Raw genomic sequence first — 17,933 nt, forward strand, 5'->3', positions numbered from 1 at the left:
CCCCGCCCCTCCTTCTTTCTTCCACTCTGATCACAGAGTCATGAGCGGTGTATCAAATTCACCACAGATGTGCCCATTGGACGCCAGCCATCGCCAGCCATCCGCCATCGGGTGGCGAGCTGCGGCGACAAAGCGGAGTGGTGCCGGGGCGAGGCGGGAAGCAGAAGGGGAAGGGTGGGGATGGGGGACTTGAGGCACTTGACGCCGGTAGATAGAGAGGCATGAGCTCAAGCTCAAGGGCTCAGCCCGGTATGGTGACTGTGGCGGGAATGGCTGTGGCTGCGGTGGGTGTGGCGGGCGTGGTTGCTGCGGCGGGCTGGTGGCGGTGGCAGTGCCGACGCAGCGGAGGCAGGCCCAGCGGTGAGGCCGAGCGAGTGCGGGACGGATTGTTTGAGCTCATTGGCGAGACAGCCATGGTAGAACTGAAAGCGCTCTCTGCGGCCACCGGATGCCGCATTTTGGCCAAGGCAGAGTACCTTAATCCGGGCGGATCGCCCAAGGATCGTGTCGCCCGCGCTCTGATCGAGGATGCGCTCGCCCGCAACCCGGGTGTCCGCAGGGTATACGAGGGTACCTCGGGCTCGACAGGCATCTCACTCGCACGGGTTGCCGCTGCTGCCGGCTTGGAAGCGGTCATCTTCATGCCGTCCGATCAGGCGGTGGAGAAGGCCCAGCTGCTGGCCACCCTTGGCGCGCGGGTCCAGCGTGTCCCGCCGGTGGCCATCGTCGATCCGGGCCACTACGTGCGCAGGGCGCAGACGGCAGCTGAAAATGATCCTGATGGTGTTTTTGCTGACCAGTTTGAGACGCCTGTCAACTGGAAGGCTCACTACACAACAACCGGCCCCGAGATCTGGAGGCAGACCAGCGGGAAGGTCGACGCCGTGGTCATGGCCGCAGGCACCGGCGGCACCCTCGCTGGCGTCACGACCTATCTCAAGGAGGTCTCGGACGAGCACGTCCAGGCGTATCTGGTCGATCCGCAAGGCTCGGCGCTGTACTACGCGGTGACCAAGGGCGTGTGCTACTCGCCGACTCAGGATGAGGGCCGCCGCAAGCGCAACCAGGTCGACACCATCGCCGAGGGCATCGGCCTCTATCGGCGGACCGCCAACTTTGACCAGGCGCTCGATGCCGGCATAGCCGGTGCCTTCAAGTGCTCGGATCAGGAAGCGCTGGACATGTCTCGGTTCCTGCTCCATCGCGAGGGCCTCTTCCTCGGCTCATCGTCGGCCGTCAACTGCGTCGGCGCCGCCAAGCTCGCCGCTCGCCTCGGTCCAGGCCACACCATCGTCACCCTGCTGTGCGATGACGGCTCCCGTCATCTGACCAAGCTCTGGAACGAGGACTTTCTCACCGCCCAGGGTCTTGTCGTTCCCCCGCAAGACATCGTCCCCGCGTGCCTCCTGCGTTCACCCCCAGCCAACACCCTCCCCGAGCGACTTGCTTCCTCTGCCACACCACCGGCCTCAACATCGCCACCGTCGTCTTCATCGTAGATGATCCCAACAGCCAAGCACGCGCATACATCGTCGCCATCTGCTGCGAGCCGGCCCGTGCACCCTCCTCGCCCAGTTCACGCAACGTAGAATTTCATCTCTTCCTCGCGAGCCCTCCACTTTCCACCATAGCGCTAGAACTCCATCCAAACAAGCGACGAGGTCCCCCTCCGTAGCCCCCGCAACGCCCGATGGGCCGACTCGGCTCGGATCTGCCGCCTGCCAAGCGAGGCAGCTGCCCCGCACCGACGAGCGGCGTCAGCTGCAGCAGGCTATCTGCCGCAGCCACACACGGACCCACTCGACCCACTCAGACCGAGACAAGCACAGGATGGGCATGATATTTGCAGGTGGTGGCGGTGGGCGGCAGGTACGAGGGGTGGCCATGGCAGTGGTGGTAGTCGTGGTGGTCCTGGTGGCTCTGTTGGCTCATGGCGCAGAGGCCCGCAACGTGGCCAAGCAGCGGAGGGCGTACACATCGAGATCGCGGGCGTGTCAACCGCAGTGCAGTCAAGTCCGGCCTTCCCTGAAAACATCATGTCGCAAGGCGTGCATCTCACCAGACTGCTACGCCTCGGTCTATGGTGAGGCTGGACTCGAAGAGGGCGAGGTCGATCAGGCCGACACCAAGTACAGGCTATGCGTCTACGCAGAGCTGGACGCAGAGGCAAAGGCGCGCAGAGCCGCCCGATTGGCATGAGCCTTCTGCGAGATGCCAAAGTGTGCGACAGACAGTGGATGGAAGGAAGTGCTCGATGCGATCGATGTTTTAGAAGGAGGGCGGCGGCGCGTAGCCAGGCGGCGGCGGGCCGGATGCCCCTGCTGCGGCCGGCGGTGGTGGGCCTTGGCCATATCCGGCGGCCGGCGGCGGTGGGCCCTGGCCATATCCGGCGGCCGGCGGCGGTGGGCCCTGGCCATATCCGGCGGCTGGCGGCGGTGGGCCCTGGCCATATCCGGCGGCTGGCGGCGGTGGGCCCTGGCCGTACCCTGTGTCGGCTGGCGGGACATAGGTGGGATCCACAGGCCGCGGCGGCAGCGGCATGATGCCGTGCTTGGCGTAAAAGTCGAGGACCTGGTGTGGGATCTCTTGGAGCGTAGACTGCGCGAGGTACGCTGGATCGAGGGCCTCAAAGTCGCGGAACGGCACAAACTGGACAATGTCGCGCTCGGCGTAGATGCCGTTGGCCGAGATCCGGACGTCGTCGCCATCAAGCTGCTCCATGTTGGAAAAGTCTGCGTCGCCGACGCCAACGATGATGAACGAGATCGGGAGCGAAGAGGCCCGGACGAGGGCGGCCTTGGTTTTGGCCATGTCGGTGATCTCGCCGTCGGTGAGGATGAGGACGACGTAGTAGGTCTGCGAGTCCTGCGAGTTGATCGCCGTCTGAGCCAGCTCGATGACTGCCTCGATGAGCGGCGCAAAGTTGGTTGGCCCATGAAGGGCAAGGAACTGAAGCGAGTTTCGGTACGCCTGGATGACTGCAGGCATGCCGTGGATGGCGACGGGCGCCTGGGTACCGGCGACCGGGAAGCAGAACGAAGTAATACCTGTGGGGAGCCGGGCACCAAAGCCAAGGGTGGGAACTCCTGATCGTGGTCGTACGGCGCGACGACGGCGCCTACAGCGGTCATGGCCCTCTCGTACGCGTTGGCCTCGTACGGCGAGAGGTAGTGGAGGCTCGACGGGTTGGCCGGGTTCCCATTGGACGCCGTGTAATCAATGCCGATGATGAGGTTGACCTCCAGTCCGCCAGCGAGGTAGTCAATGAAGCTCGGCTTCTCGACGACCTCGATGGACATGACCTCGAGGATGCCCGAGTTGCGGTACTTTTTCTTCTTCTGCTTCTTCGGGTTGATAAGCTCCAGCTCTTTGGCCTGATCTGGCGAGCAGAGCATGGTGAGTGTGGTTTGGAAAGCACCGATGAAGTCGGGCGTCCCGCGCTTGTCGTGGTCATAGCACTCTATGCGGATCGGACGCTCGTAGTCAGCGTTGCAGAGGGTGGCGATCGGGACCTCAAAGACCTGCCATGTCGGGTTGAGATTCTTTGGCACGACCTCGGTCTTATGAACTGGCTGCCAGTCATCGGTTGCGCCGGCGCGAAGCCGCGAAAGAACCAGGAACGGGTCCGACTTGCCAAAGGTGTCCATCTTGTCGAGGTTGTGACCACGGATCTGCATCTTGACCACGGCCGACAAGTTCGTCATCTCCTCTGCGGTGATGCGAATGAAGCCGTTTCTTCTCGCGGGCTTGTTCACGTTGCCAAGCGGGAGTTCAAGCGACATGCCGGGAGCCCCGATGACGGCCGAGAGCTTGAACTCGACCTCGCCGATATAGTCGTGCTGGCGGTAGTCGCTCACCGAGCTCACGTGCTCATCGATGTCTAGAACAGCCAGACGGAAGGTCTGAACCTTCTCGAAAAAGTACGAGACATTGATCGGCTTTTGGAAGCTTGGATTGAGGTCATTCATGACCTTCTCCGTCCGTCCTACCTCTGCAAACTCAGTCGCTGGCGGATCCTTCTTCGCAAAGACCACCACCATGGGATCCGACTTTGATGCCTTGTCTAGATTGGCCAATCCCCTGTCAGCCATTGACCACCGTCCCACCGCCCCACCCACATCCGCCACCCATACCCATACCAGCCATATGTGTGAGTGCCTGCGATGCCCCCCACCCACCCACCTCCCTCACCCCCTCCCTCCTCCACCTCCACCCTCACCTCGCCTACCTGCATGAGAACCGCAATTCCATCTGGGTCACCAGATCATCACCAGGCACACCAACAGACGGAACGCCCGGAGGGTATGCTGCCATGGCGAGAGGAGGAGGGGAGGGGGGGGGGGGAGTGGAGTGTACCTGTGCAAATGGCTATGACTGTGGCTGTGGCGAGGTAAAGGCGGAGCGGGTGAAACGGATTCGACTCAAATCGTTAACGGACTCGAGTCGAGACGAGTTCATCCCCCAGATGGTGTCGGCTCTGATGAGTTCATCCCCCAGATGGTGTCGGCTCTGATGAGTTCATCCCCCAGATGGTGTCGACTCTGATGAGCTCATCCCCCAGATGGTGTTGGCTCTGATGAGTTCATCCCCCAGATGGTGTCGGCTCTGATGAGTTCATCCCCCAGATGGTGTCGGCTCTGATGAGTTCGTCCCCCAGATGGTGTCGGCTCTGATGAGTTCGTCCCCCAGATGGTGTCGGCTCTGACGGATCGATTCCACTGCACCCAGGCTATCGACCTGTGCCATCGCTCCGCCGCCTGTCGCGCACGCGCGCAGCCACCACCTCTCCCACCACCTCTCCCACCCCACCCCACCACCCCCTCGACCTGCTGCCGCATGCCAGGCTCCCTTCCGTCTGCTCTGGCAGCGGCAGCATGCGGTATGCCCGACCCTGTGGCGTACTCGAGCTACACCGAGTACGCGGCGGCGCTGACGGTGTGGGCTCTGCGGGCCAAGGCTCTGTACGCCCACCACGACCCGAGTGCTCAGCACCTTCCACACGTTCTTGTCACTGCCTCGCCGACAGCCGAACGCCCTGACCCCATCGGAATGGCTTCTGATCTCGCCCGCCTCCGCACCCTCCCGCCCAAGCCGTTGCCATCGCGCTTCAACTCGTACGAGAGCTATGTCGCCGCTCTGCGGCAGTGGGCAGACGCCACAGCTGATGCCGCTCCTGCCGCCGCCAGCTACACAGCCGCGGCCTTTGATCGGAGCTCTGCCCAGGATCTTGGCCTTGTTCCGCAGTCGCGAAAGCGTCCGGCGCTGGAGAACGTTCGAGTCTCCGCCGCCGTCCCCGGCTCGCTGCGCGGCTCGGCCGATGCTACCATCTCGCCATTTATTCACACTAGCGAGAGCTCTGCCAAAACTGCGGCGCAGGCTCGTGGCGATCCGATCCGCCCGTTCTCAGAAGCCTCGCTTCTTGCACGTGTCGAACATGAGCGCCCATCGTCGGAGCGGGCGTCGGCTGCAGCGCTGCGCGCCAGCGTTCAGTCGCCGGTCGCGCTGGAGCAAGTCGTCGACGTGCTGTTGATGAGGGCCCGGACCCGTATGGATGAGCACGGCATGTATCACGCTCCATTGCACATCCCGCGCCTGGTCCCCATCCGCAGTCCGGTCCGCACCATCCCGGGCATGCGCTACACCGCCGCCGGCGAGTATCGCGAGCTGTCGGCGACGCAGACGGCAGCGATCAAGCGCGCTACGGAAAGGGCGGCAGCCAACGCCGCCGCGCTAACCCGCGGACGGGGCCGGTCCGGTGCGTCGCTGCACACTCTTCCGTCGTCGGCACTGTTTGGCCTCCGATGGTGGGGCCTCCCGCGAAGCTCTGATGCGCCAGTTCGCAAGAGCGGCGCTTCGGGCGGCCCTGCTGTCCTCGAGCTGCCGTACGCCATCGACAAGCTCAACGAGCTGCGCTCGCGGTCGGAGGCCTCACTCTCGGTGGCGCTATCGTCGTCGGCCAACGAGACCCATCAGACCGGTCATCTTCTCCGCGGCCGGGTCTCGCTCACGCAGGAAAAGCTCATTCTGGTCAGTTCCGAGTCGCGCCATGCCATGCTCAACTCGTGGGCGTATCCAGTCTTCCCGCTTCAGATCCAAGTTCATCAAATGGAGATTATGGACTCAGTCTTGCTCAAGACCTCGCCGCCAGACGACTCGACCCTGCTGGAGCTCTTGGCTCTTCCAACACATCTCGACGTGTTTCTCGAGTTTATGGCATCGTCTGCAGCCGACCGCCGCAAGCGGATGCTCAGGTCGATGTCCAAGGTTGAAGTAGGCTCGGCCTCGTCGCGTGCAGCCGCTGAGGCTGCCGCACGGATGAACGGCGACACGACGATGTCTGCTAGTGGCGACACTCACTGGGTGCGGATCATCCACGCGCTCACCACCGACTCGATTGTCACCCTCCTTCGGGCCTTTGCCGAGTCTGTCTCGCCCCTGCTCCGCGCCAAGATCGCCACAGTCATCACCCGAGTGGCCTGCGACGAGGAGCACGGCCACAGTCTGCTCTTTCACATCCTCGAGCCAAAGAAGCGTGGCCCGTCAAACCTCGACCAGTGGTACTGGCTGGCGGTGACCATGACATACCTCAACGGCACATCTGTTCCGGTGCTGGAGATCTCCGAGGAAGTTCTAGCGCATCTCCTCGAGCGGGTGGTCCACGAGTCGGAAGAGCGCATTGTCCGGCTTGTCCTCGCCGAGTACTATGTTCGCAAGATGGAGCAAACCGACGAGTCGGACGGCTTTCTCCCGCTCTCGCGGAAAGTAAGGGAAGGCCTCAACTCGTACATGTCGCGGTTTATCTCGTCCAAGCGCACCCTCCTCCCTACACTCATGCTCAAGGGCCTGGCATCACGATCGCGCGAGACGGCACATCTTGCCTTCTTTGTCCTCAAGCGACTGCTCCTCGCCAACAACAACGTGGCGGTCATGCGATTTGTGCTATCGAAAGACAACGGGCTTCTCGACGCACTCCACGAGCTGGTGGTTACGGCCAAGCGCTCGCATAAGCTCAAGCTGACACGGATGCTCGTCGATCTGCTCCTTGCCAGTGGATGGGCGCCAGCGCTGGCAGCCTCGTTCTCAGACGATTTGCTGTGGACGAGCCTGACGTTCAATCCGATTGTGGCCGTCCATCGCCCGGCGATGCCGGCGGTTCTCGCACACTCGGTCTTTGATGCTGTCCTCCACACGCCGCACGTGATCTCGCGGCTGGCGACGCCTGCATTTTCGCCGTCGCAGCTCGTCTTCTCGCCGGCGCTGCACTCACTCTTCTCCCGGAGCAGCGGGCGGCTCGGCGGGCGCGGCAAACGGTCTGGGCGCAACCGGGCGTCGTCTTCTTCGTCAAGCACCGAGTCGAGCTCGAGCTCTAGCCTGGACCCCGCTCTGATCTCCGGCTCGAGCTCGGACTCGCAGTCGATCTCCGAGTCGATGTCGTCGTCAAGGGGCATGTCGCCGGCAAAGGCGGCAAAGGCTCGTGCCAAAGCTGCCAAGGCCCGCGCCAAGGCAAAGGCCAAGGCCCGCGCCAAAGCCGCCAAAGCTGCCAAAGCCAAAGCCAAGGCCAAGGCTAAAGCCAAGGCTAAAGCCAAGGCTGCCAAGGCCAAAGCCAAGGCCAAGGCCAAGGCTATCAACGGCGGAACATCGTCTTCTCTTGTTGCCCCTTCGCTCAAGCTCAAGTTTGCCTGGCTCCTCGGCCCGGTATTTGGCCGCATGCTGCGCGGGGTGGTGCTCTCGCTTGGGCGCGAGACACAGGCGTCGATCAACCTCTCGGCTTTTCTGGTCAAGGTCACATACGCGGCGGCGCAGCACGGGATGATTGCGCTTGGTGACGCCGGTGGATCAGCTCGCGGATCGGCGCGCGACGGCGTCCTTGTAGTCACCCCGACCGAAGTGCTTGTCGTGTCGGAATTTATCACCAAATCGCTGCGGACGTCGAAGCGGCAGGACCCGCCACGGATCAACGAGCTTGTCCGCGGAAACATGATGATGTGTCTGCAAGGCTTCCTCACCTGCCCGGGCATATTTGAGCTCCTGACGACGTCCAAGGTCTTTTTCCAGCGACTGTACACATGGTGCGCAGCAAGCTCCTCGCTGACGGCCTCGCTCGGATGGGCGATGCTGGCGGAGATTGCGACCCGTGACGAGTGCCGGGTTCTCGGAGCGTTGGTGGGCAACGGGACGCTGGTGGCGTTTCTGGACCTGCTTGGCCCCGACTCGCCGACTGCGGTCGTTGTCGGGTGTCTTGACCTCCTCGAGGTGCTCCTTGTCGACGCCAACGGTGTCGGCTCGGGTTCACTCATCACCGGCCACATCACGGCGTCGGGCTACTTTGTCAAGCTATATCTCCTTGCCAATCGCGTCCTCGTCTCAGACAGGGGGCGGGCGCGGCAGGGCCGTACCTACTGGCGGGTCCACGCTTTCTTTGAGCTGCTGCGGACCAACTCCAAGTGTGCGCAGCTCGTCCACGGCGTGACTGGCCAGAGTGCCATTTTCGCCACCCTTTTCGAGGCGCTTGCCGACAACACATAAAGGCTTTCAGAGGACCTTGAACGAGTCCATCGCGTGCAGGACAGCGGCGATGCGCGAGTGCGCGTCGGGCGAACCAGCCTTGACCTGCAGATGAGTGGGGCCGACAACGAGCTGCGAGCCAGCAAGCGACGGGATGATGATACACGGCAAGCCGAGCCGGGCGGCAGCCGGTGTCTCAGCCTTGACTGCGGGCGTCGTCGACGAGCCAGCCACGTCCATGGGCACAAGACCAGAGCCTGTGTCCGGGAGAAGCAAGCTTGCGTCGTGGATGCCTGCCGCATGCAGCGCTTCCACGAGCTGGGTGGCGGTGGGGACGGCGTAGAGGATGCCGAGCGGCTGGAACGGGTCAGCTCCCGAGTCGGGCAGCTGCAGCCGGTAGAACGCAGATCGGGTCGCATCCGGGACTAGCGCAGCTGTGACCGGGAGCGCAGCGGTGGCGTGAAAGGTGAGCGGTTTGGCCGAGGTAGCGGCAAGCTCGTGCGGGACAACGACTTTGTCAAAGCCAGCAGCAAGATGGATGGTGGCAGCGAGAGGCGGCGGGGCGCCGGCGTCGTCGAGCTCGTGAACCGGAATGCTAGCTAGGGTCGGCGCAAGAGCAGGCAGCGACGACGCGAGTCCGAGTGCCGATGAGGCCACGATCGCGCCCGGAGAAAGGTGAGTGAGGACTTGGGCAAGGCGCGGAGCGTCTAGCCGGTGCTCGATGGGCGCATGGACAACCCTGAGCGCGAGCGGGTGGAACGGGGCCAGAAGCTCGTCGAAAGCAGTCTCGTCGAGCGGCTGGGTGATGACGAGCGAGGAGCGTGTCGAGTTGGCGTAGAGCGCGAGAGCCTGGGCCGCCGGACCAGCACGGAGGTGTGGCGATGAAACCCAGAGGATCTTGGGCTCGCGCGGAGCATCGGGATCAAAGCTGAACGGCGAGAGCGCAATGGCCTGCTCGAGTGAGCGGTAGTGGGCAAGATGCCGCGACGCAAGGAGCGACGAGAAGCAAAACGGCGGTGTTGGCACAAACGCTTTGTCACGAAGCTCAGGTGCAAGCCACTCTGAGGCAATGTTGGCGTGTGAGAGCGCTTCCTTGGCCAGCGGCGAGATGAAGAGCTGCGAGACGGTGTGGAGTGAGAGCGAGGCGAGAAAAGCGGTGACGGTCTCGATGAGGTCAAAGACGGCGCCGACGGGATCGACTGGAATAATGACGGTTCCACCAGACGAGACGGTGGCGCCAATGACCGAGCAAAGCGCCGTGATCGAGTCGGACGGCTGCGGCAGCACAGGCGCGTTGTGCGGGCCGGGCGCAGTGTTGGAAACGATGACAACGTCGGGCCCGAGCAATGGCGCGAGGTCCAGCGGAGTAGGAGCGCATCCGGTGGCAGCGGAAGCGCCGGCCAGATAGACCACCTTGTGTTGCAGGCTCTCGAGGCTCCAGCAGCAAGCACCGAGGGCGAGGCCCGACGGAGCGGCGAGAGCAGTGAGTCCGGGCTGGAGGTGGACGATTTGGCCGTATGAGACGCGTTCGATGGCATCAAGCGCCACCTCGACATCGCGCAGTGAGTAGAGACTCCGCCAGGCTTGCGCGTCTTGCGGGAGGAGGTCGGCCCAAGCCGGGTGGGCGAAATCGGCCGGAGGAGCTGAGTCCCAGCCGGCGGCTTCGTGTTCGCGGACAAGCGCGCGGAGGAGAATAGCGCCAAAGTCAGCAGCAGCAGCAGTAGCAAGGACCTTGCCGGCAAAACCCATGTGAGCGACCAGATAGGGGAGGGCAGTCATCGCAGCAGGCGAGGAGATGAGAACGGCATCGAGAGCATGGACATCAGGCAAAGCGTCGAGAGCCGGGAGACGATACTTGGGACGGACATGCGGAAGAGGCGCATCCGGCTGCGGCTTGACCACACCAGCATTGTTACCAGCATAACCAGTAGTACGGGTTGTGCTGGCAAGGGGCGACGGGGTGAAGCACCGCAGTCCGCCCAGCTCCAGTGGGAGGTCCACCAGCAGACTCGCCCAGTGGTTGTGCGACTCGTCGGTGGCAAGGCGGACAAGGAAGGAGCCGCCTCCGGCTCCCCCGCCACAGTCCGGGGGCTCGCGGCCAAGGGCGGTGACTTCCATGGTTGGGAGAAGGGAGGGGATGGGGGTGGTGGGGGGAGAGAAGGGATGGAGGAGGAAGAAGGGAGGGGGGAGGGAAAGCGGAGAGGGGGGGAGGGAGGGGGAGGGGGGGAGGGAGGACGGGGGGGGAGAGTGCCTCTTTGCTGTGATCGCGTGTCAGCTGAGCGGACTGGCGACGGATTGGAGTGACACTCTGTCATCGGCGTCATCGCGGCTTCAATCTTGTCCATCTGACTCTGATCATTGCTCTCCATTGATCACCTTTGTAGAGAGGGAGAGGGAAAGGGAGGGAGGGCCGAGCTGATGGCAGCGGGAGAAAGTGTTCAGCATTAATATCGCTGGTTTCGGGTGCAGGGACGGCGACTACGGGGCCAGGACACGGACGTCAGCACCCCAGCCAAAGCCGCGCCGGGTGCCATACTCGGCAAAGCCCTCATCAGACTCACCAGAGACAATCCTGATAATGTAGGCATCCAGGGGGTCGCACCGCGCCGCATCACGCTCCTGCAGAATACGGTAGAGCTGGCCGACAGAGGCGTCTGCGGCCACAAGCGCAGCAAAGAGAGCCGCATGCGATCTGGCTGTCTCAGCCTTGCCAAAGGTGGAATAGACAAGCCGGCAACCAGCAACAGCGGCGGCCATTAGCTGCTGACAGAACTTGATGGTCGGGTTGCACATAAACACGCCGCACCCCCACATACCGGTCGAGATCAGCGCGGGGTCCCAGCCGTCGGCAGGGAGCGGAGATGAAAGAGGTTCGTTCAACAAAAAGCCTGAGAAACCGAGGTATGCCTTGTTGAGGTCGCGTTGAAACCACGAGGCGCGAAGCTGCTGGCCGACCGAGTGCGCGACGATGGCATCGATAGCGACAATCTCGGTCGGATCCGCGGCAGCCGAGCCGGCACCAACGCCCGGCCCGGCGTAGCGGAAGCTGTGCAGATAGCCAGAGTACCGGGCAAAGAGCGGCGCGCCGCGAATGACCACAGCCTCGTGCGGAAGCAGCGACTCGGTGGCGAGAAGGGCGAGAAAGAGCTCAGGCCGAATTGAGAACAAGACTTCCTCTTGCGTGGCCGATGGAATGATGCACCCGATATGGAGATGGCGGTTGGCAAAGTCGATGTGCTTGCCCGCATGCGCCACGTCTTCGATCTTGATATCATGGTTGAGGGCCACGTCCACGTCAGTCAGACGAGCCTCGGACGTGGCCCAGTCGATCGGCGGGAGCTCGTTCAGCACCCGACGGCAGATCTCCAGCTTGCCCTCGAGCTCGACGCCGACCGTGTGATGAAAGTAAGCAAGCATACAGAGGACGCGCTGCATGCCCACTCCCAGCGATCCCGACGCCATGACGGCAGCAAACGAGAGCGAGCCAAACATGCCACCAACCCAGGAGCCATCGTCACCATCTCCAGCACCATCATCAGCGTCGTTGTCATTGTCGTCGTCCGAGACAACAGTTGCAACTCTGATCCGCTGTCGTTTCGCCATAAACGTCTCATTGATGCGCTCGTAAGCTGCGGTCATGCCGAGAAAGGCAGCAGCCAGAACTGCTCGCGCACCAGCGCGTGACAACCGGAGAGTTTCGGGCTGATCCTGAGAGAGAGCCGGAAGATTCGGATCGGGAATGAGGGTTGGGAGGGCGAGGATGCTTGCGATCATGGACGGGAGGACAGTGCCGAAAAAGTCAAAGCCATCCAGAAGCTCATCGGCAGCATGTAGAGCACCCTCAAGGCCCGGTAGACGGAGAGGTGTGTCTGGACTGGCATCATCGGCCGCCACTGGCAGCTGTTCCAGTGGATCCGAGAGACGGGTGAGGTCGACCATGGCAGCGACCAGAGCTTCGACCGACGAGAGGTCAGCCATGGACTGGAGGACCTGGACAGACTGGTTCCATGTCTCACGTCCGTGTGGCAGCAGATAAGGTGGCCGAGGTGTGGAGGTGGCCATCGCGGGAAGTGGTGAAGTGTGGCGTGTGCCAGCTGTAGCTGCTCCTGGCCACCAATGGAAGGTGCGTTCGGCTCGGGCGTGGCTTGTCGCCTGCGCATTGCAAGGAATTGTTCCGGTACAGACTGTGTGTGTGTATGTGTTAGGCATCGCTCGCGGCATCGACCCGCTCGTAGAGGTAGACATAGCCGAGGTCAAGCGGGGGGTTCTTGGAGATGGCGACAAGCTCGTCGTTGAAGAACGAGAAGGCACCATCCTTGCGGATGTGGCAGACGTAGTGACCAGCACGGGTGGAAGAGCCGACGTGGGAGATGATGGCACGGAGAGTGTAGATGCCGCGGCCATCGGAGACCGGAGCGGCGGCGGCGGTGCTTGCGGGCGCGTCCTCAAGGCCGTTGGGGTGAGAAAAGATCCACTCAATGGCACGCTCGACGTTGCCGTCGGTCTGCTGGAGGGCGACGACGGCCTGGTCACGATCAAAGCCCATGGCGGAGACCATAGCGATGGCGTCCTCGGAGACGGCAACGGCGGATGCGGCCGAAGCGGCGCCCGGGGCAACGTACGGCTCGTTGAGGTCGGCATCGTCCATGTGGGCAAAGATCCAGTTGGAGGCGGCCTCGGCACCGGCGTTGCCAGTGAGGATGACGGCCTTCTTGCAGGCGTTCTCGGAGAAGCCCATGGAGACAAGCTGGGCAACGACGGCCGGGTCGGCCTCGGGCTCGGGGGCTGCCTCCTCCGGGAGCGGCGTCTCGCCGTCGGCGATGCCGGTACCGCGGCCGACAGCGGCCTCGAGGTCGAGGTCGAGCGGGAGCGGGATGGAGACGTCAAGCTTGATCGGGCGCCAGTCGGCCGAGACCGAGAACTTGCGCATCTGGACCATGAGGTACTTGGGGAAGGTCTTGATCTTGGTGGTGACAGAGGCGGTGGTGCGGGCGCCGATGGCCGACGAGTAGAAGCCGTCGAGCGACGACGGGGCAAAGGTGTGGCTGAGGCAGGCGTCAAAGGGGATGGCGGCCGAGACCGGCTCGCCCTCAGGCTTGGCGCCAGAGGCGGCGGCGGCGGCCTTGCGGGCTTCATACTCGGCGACGGCGTCAGCGTTGGTGGCGGCATCCATGGGGATGTTGATGGAGAGTACGACGTCCTCGCGGTCCTCGTAGCGGACGGCCGACGAAGCCGAACACTGGTAGCGGTCCTCGAGGGTAACCTTAAAGAGGTGGGTCAGGTCGGCATCGGAGGTGCCCGCGGCGTGATCAGCACGCTCAAGAACAGTGATCACGTGGCGGAAGTACTCTTCGACGTCCTGCTGGGCCTTGGTGGAAAACTCGGCGTGGCCACGACCAAGGAGGTACTTGAGCATGCGTGGGCGGATGCCGTCTTGGACGAACTTGGGCGTCTCGGGCGGGTCGGCGCCCGGCGGGAGCGGCGCAGGCTTGGGCTGCGAGTAGTCGCCGGAGAGGAGGCCGGCGCCGAGCTTGGCGAGCTGGGCGTGGAGAGAGGAGACGACCTCGTGCGGCGGTGTAGCGACAAAGACAGCGTCGACGGCCGGCGTCGCCGCAAAGCGGGCGCGGAACTCGGGAAGAGCAAAGAGGACCTGCATGAGCGAGTTAAAATAGCACGAGTTGCCGATGTTGACCATGCCGGTAAAGCCCGGGCCAAAGAGCGAGACAAGATCCTCGCCAGACTCGGTGATGCGCGAAAACTCGTAGTTGCGGTTGAGGTCGACCTCCATCTCGGACACGGTCTTCTCGGTCTTCTCGAGCATGGCAACGTTGATGCCAAAGTGCGCCATGTGAGTGGCAAGGAGCGGGTCCTTGACCGAGTCATCTTCGGCGTACGAGTACACGTCGCCGCCCTCTGCGGTGATAGTTCCGAGCTTGACTGCCAGCGGGTAGCCGGTCTGCTGGTAGTACTCGAGGGCATGCCCGTTTCCACCAGAACCGTCCCAGTTCTTGCGCCCGCAGAGGATGGTGCCGTCGGAGAGGTTGAGCCAGAGGTTGGTCGTCAGGTCGCACATGGCGCACTTCCAGCCCGAGGGCGGGATCTTGACCCCGTTATCGAGCTGGACCAGCGACTCGGCGTGGTCCGAGACCTTGATGTTCTCACCCTCCCATGCCGCCACGTCGTCGACAAACGACGCTGATTCGGCAACAATGACTGCGTCGGCAGCCTCACGGACCCGTGCCGGCACCATGTCCAGGGCCAGCATCTCCAGCGCGGGCAGGACAGCGATGGCGTAGTCATAGTCGTACTCGGTCTTCACCAGCTGGAACCCACCCTCGACCCCAAGGGCCATCTTTGTCGGCGCCACCTTCTCTTCCTCCATCGGAGCCGGCTCGTCCTTCGGCGCGCGTTCGGTCATCTTCGTGTGTGGGGTGGTGGGTATTAGGTGCGAGTGAGTGCCATCATGTGAGAGAGCCACGGGTACAGCCAAAACTGAGGAGCACCACCTCCACACATCAACCGTCCAACTCTACGCATTAATCGTACCTTAATGTGCAAGTACAGTTGCTCGTTGGTCCGTGCGGCATAGGCCTCGACATGCCTCCGGCACAGGCCGTGGAAGGAGGAGAGAGAGACAAAGAGGCCATTCTCGTTCAGCGGCGAGTGGAAGCAGTAGATGCACTCGTCCTTGTACACAGACGCTGCAGACGTAGGCACGCTCACAGCTGCGTTCTCAAGAAGTTCACTCGTTGCCATGTCTCCTTATGTGGTATTCACCTGAGGAGTTTGAGTGGGGTGTACTCCCTTGTGCTGCTGCTGCTGCTGCTGTTGTTGTTGTTGTCGCTACTGCTGCCTGCTGCCTCGGCTGGCCGTGGGCGACCTGTCAAAAAGGAACGAATGTCGCTGTTCAGTCCTGCCGGTTGTCGGTTGCCGGCACGGCTACCAGTCACTGACAGCGCGCTCGCAAGCACCCGAGATCGAGGAAAGAGCTGGGCACCCCGAAGGCAACCATCGCCGTCATCGCGCATCGTCATCGAATGGTTGAATGGGAGGGTTCCCGCTCCTCCACAAGTAACACCGTTGACGCCAACAAAGCTCTCGATGCCCAATCGCTCCTCGTTGCTCAGCCGACATGTGCCGCGAGCGTCGGCGGCAGCTCATGTACACGCGGGGCCACCGTGCCAATCACCACAATGTGCTGGCAATAAGATGGCAGCGGATTAAAATGCGAGCAAATGTCTCAAGCCATCGAGCTAGCAGAGTGACCACTCGGCAGGCAACCGAGAGTGTTGGGAAGGAATGCTATCGAATAGCGCCATCGCACGAGCGTAGCCTGTAACAACGCGTTCGCCTTTCTCGTCTGCACCCAGAATCACGTCGCGGCGGTATGATGGCTGATGAGAAGGTCTTTACCAGGTAGCCTAGTGTAGCGTGGCAGTTTCTCCAGTGATGGCATCTCATTGCAGACAATGAAGTGATTGCAGGCATCGCCACGAGTCCGTCGTGCATCCGGTCAGCACTCCAGTTGCCAAGACAGCAGGATCCAGTGTAGGCCGGCCACCCCTCCCTCCCCATCATCGTCTACATCCCATCTACCACCACATCGATGACCTTGAATAACACTATCCTTTCTACACTACCTTGATCAGTCCCTGATCCCTCCCTCCCTCCCCCCCCTCTCCCTTCCTCAATCTGCGCGTCATTTCGAAGCAACCTTCCTCTCGCCCCCCCGTGCAGCATGGCGTTGGCGTTGGCCACAAAACTCGTCGGCAATGTCTCCAAATCGCAGTGCACGACAGAGAGCCCCTGTGCTCGCTTACTTGCCTCCCCCCCCCTTTCCTCCCCTCCCCTCACCCCTCTCTCAGGCGTCCAACTACTCCCTCTCTCCCCTTCCCCTCCCCTTGCTCATGCTGCGTGTCTCTGGAATGAATGCTCTACGTGTCGGCCTGGCGGCTGGTGGCTCTGTCACCGTCTCGGCCGCAAGTGGTGCCGGTCTGACAGCGGCGGCTGGTGGCTATGCTGCTAGTGCTGGTGTGTCTCGTGCAGGTGGGCGCGCCGGCTCATCGTCGGCGATGCTGGGGCCTGAGTATGGTGTGGGTCGGGCTGATTGGAAGACGACCGACGAGGAGATCGAGGCCCGGAAGATGCCTGTCGACTCGGGCCAGACGCTGCTCGAGGGATACACCTTTGACGACGTGGCGCTGGTGCCCAAGTACTCGAGCCTGACCTCGCGGACCGAGCCGTCGCTCGAGACCTGGTTCACTCGCAACACCACCATCGGGATGCCGCTCGTCGCCTCGAACATGGACACCGTTATGGGCCCCGAGCTCGCCGAGGTCCTCATCGCCAACGGCGGCATGCCCATCATGCACCGGTTCACCGATCTGGAGACGCAAGTCGCGTGGTCGCGCCAGTTTGCCGGCAACGTCTTTATCTCGGCCGGCTTTAACGACGTCGACAACCTGGGCCCATGCTTTGACGCGGGCGCGGTCGGCGTCTGCATCGACGTCGCCCACGGCCACACCTCGACCATGATCGACTTTATCAAGCACATCCGCGACGAATACCCGGACAAGCAAATCATCGCCGGCTCGGTCTGCACGCCGCTTGGCTACCAGGACCTCGTCGAGGCTGGTGCTCACGTCATCCGCGTCGGCGTCGGCTGTGGTGCCGCCTGCTCCACCCGCATTGTCACCGGCTTTGGCGTCCCGCAGTTCACTGCTATCCACCAGATCGCCAAGGTCGCTCGCGAAATGCGAGTTCCGTTCATTGCCGACGGCGGCATCCGCAACTCACGTGACGTTGTCCTTGCCCTCGCTGCAGGCGCAACGTCCTGCATGATGGGCAACCTCTTTGCCAAGACCTTTGAATCGGCCGCGCCAAAGTACATCCGCCTCAACACCGACTCGGACTTTGACGTCGTTCATCCGGTCAAGGTCGGAACGGTCACTAACATCGAGCACCAGGGCCGGACCTACGCCTTTGAGCTCGGCAAGACCCGCCTGAGGACATGCCGTTTAAGTACGACGTTTTCGCCCTTTATCGCGGCCAGGCCTCGGAGCACTTCCAGTCCGACTACTTTGGTGGCGTCAAGAAGGGCACTGTCCCCGAGGGCGTCGACTTTACCACCCGTGTCTCGGGCTCGGCCCAGGATCTGCTCGACAACCTCCTTGGCGGCCTCCGCTCCGGCATGACCTACGGTGGCGCCCGCACCATCGAGGAGCTCCAGCGCAAGGCCGAGTTCATCAAGGTCACCTCCAACTATGCCGCCGAGTCGTTCCCTCGCATCCATCAGTAATCGTAATCGCAGCAGCAACTACTTTCCCCACCCAATAATCATCATCCTCCTCCAACCATTCGCCCAAGCCACCTACTGCTCCATGCCCCTCTCGCCGCCCGCCGCCCGTCAGCCTCCCCCCTCCCCCCCC

At 62.8% G+C, this 17,933-nt stretch overlaps 5 protein-coding genes across 5 annotated transcripts; 3 read left to right on the top strand and 2 right to left on the bottom strand.

Moving 5' to 3' along the window:
- Positions 1-398: 398 nt before the first annotated feature.
- On the top strand, positions 399-2,199 carry AMSG_12047 (uncharacterized protein; the record flags this gene model as incomplete). Its single annotated transcript, XM_013901221.1, has 2 exons — positions 399-1,373; positions 2,047-2,199. Exons 1-2 carry the CDS (start codon positions 414-416, stop codon positions 2,197-2,199), a joined length of 1,113 nt encoding a protein of 370 aa, XP_013756675.1. The 5' UTR covers positions 399-413.
- Positions 2,200-2,268: 69 nt separating this feature from the next.
- Positions 2,269-4,040, bottom strand: AMSG_07149 (copine-8; the record flags this gene model as incomplete). The annotated part of the gene is made up of 2 exons (XM_013901156.1): positions 2,269-3,009; positions 3,048-4,040. 2 exons carry the CDS (start codon positions 4,038-4,040, stop codon positions 2,269-2,271), a joined length of 1,734 nt encoding a protein of 577 aa, XP_013756610.1.
- Positions 4,041-4,881: 841 nt separating this feature from the next.
- Positions 4,882-8,423, top strand: AMSG_07150 (uncharacterized protein; the record flags this gene model as incomplete). Its single annotated transcript, XM_013901157.1, has 2 exons — positions 4,882-8,328; positions 8,373-8,423. The coding sequence occupies 2 exons, from the start codon at positions 4,882-4,884 to the stop codon at positions 8,421-8,423; spliced, it is 3,498 nt and encodes a 1,165-aa protein (XP_013756611.1).
- AMSG_12048 (uncharacterized protein) lies at positions 7,889-15,294 on the bottom strand. The gene is made up of 4 exons (XM_013901222.1): positions 15,052-15,294; positions 12,731-14,923; positions 11,001-12,504; positions 7,889-10,574 (listed from the first exon to the last, which is right to left on the bottom strand). The coding sequence occupies exons 1-4, from the start codon at positions 15,259-15,261 to the stop codon at positions 8,533-8,535; spliced, it is 5,949 nt and encodes a 1,982-aa protein (XP_013756676.1). The 5' UTR covers positions 15,262-15,294; the 3' UTR covers positions 7,889-8,532.
- A 1,136-nt stretch (positions 15,295-16,430) lies between these two features.
- Positions 16,431-17,803, top strand: AMSG_07154 (inosine-5-monophosphate dehydrogenase; the record flags this gene model as incomplete). Its single annotated transcript, XM_013901158.1, has 2 exons — positions 16,431-17,450; positions 17,513-17,803. 2 exons carry the CDS (start codon positions 16,431-16,433, stop codon positions 17,801-17,803), a joined length of 1,311 nt encoding a protein of 436 aa, XP_013756612.1.
- Positions 17,804-17,933: the final 130 nt, after the last annotated feature.

This window comes from Thecamonas trahens, assembly GCF_000142905.1.
Source record: "Thecamonas trahens ATCC 50062 unplaced genomic scaffold supercont1.31, whole genome shotgun sequence".
Taxonomy (NCBI): Eukaryota; order Apusomonadida; family Apusomonadidae; genus Thecamonas; species Thecamonas trahens.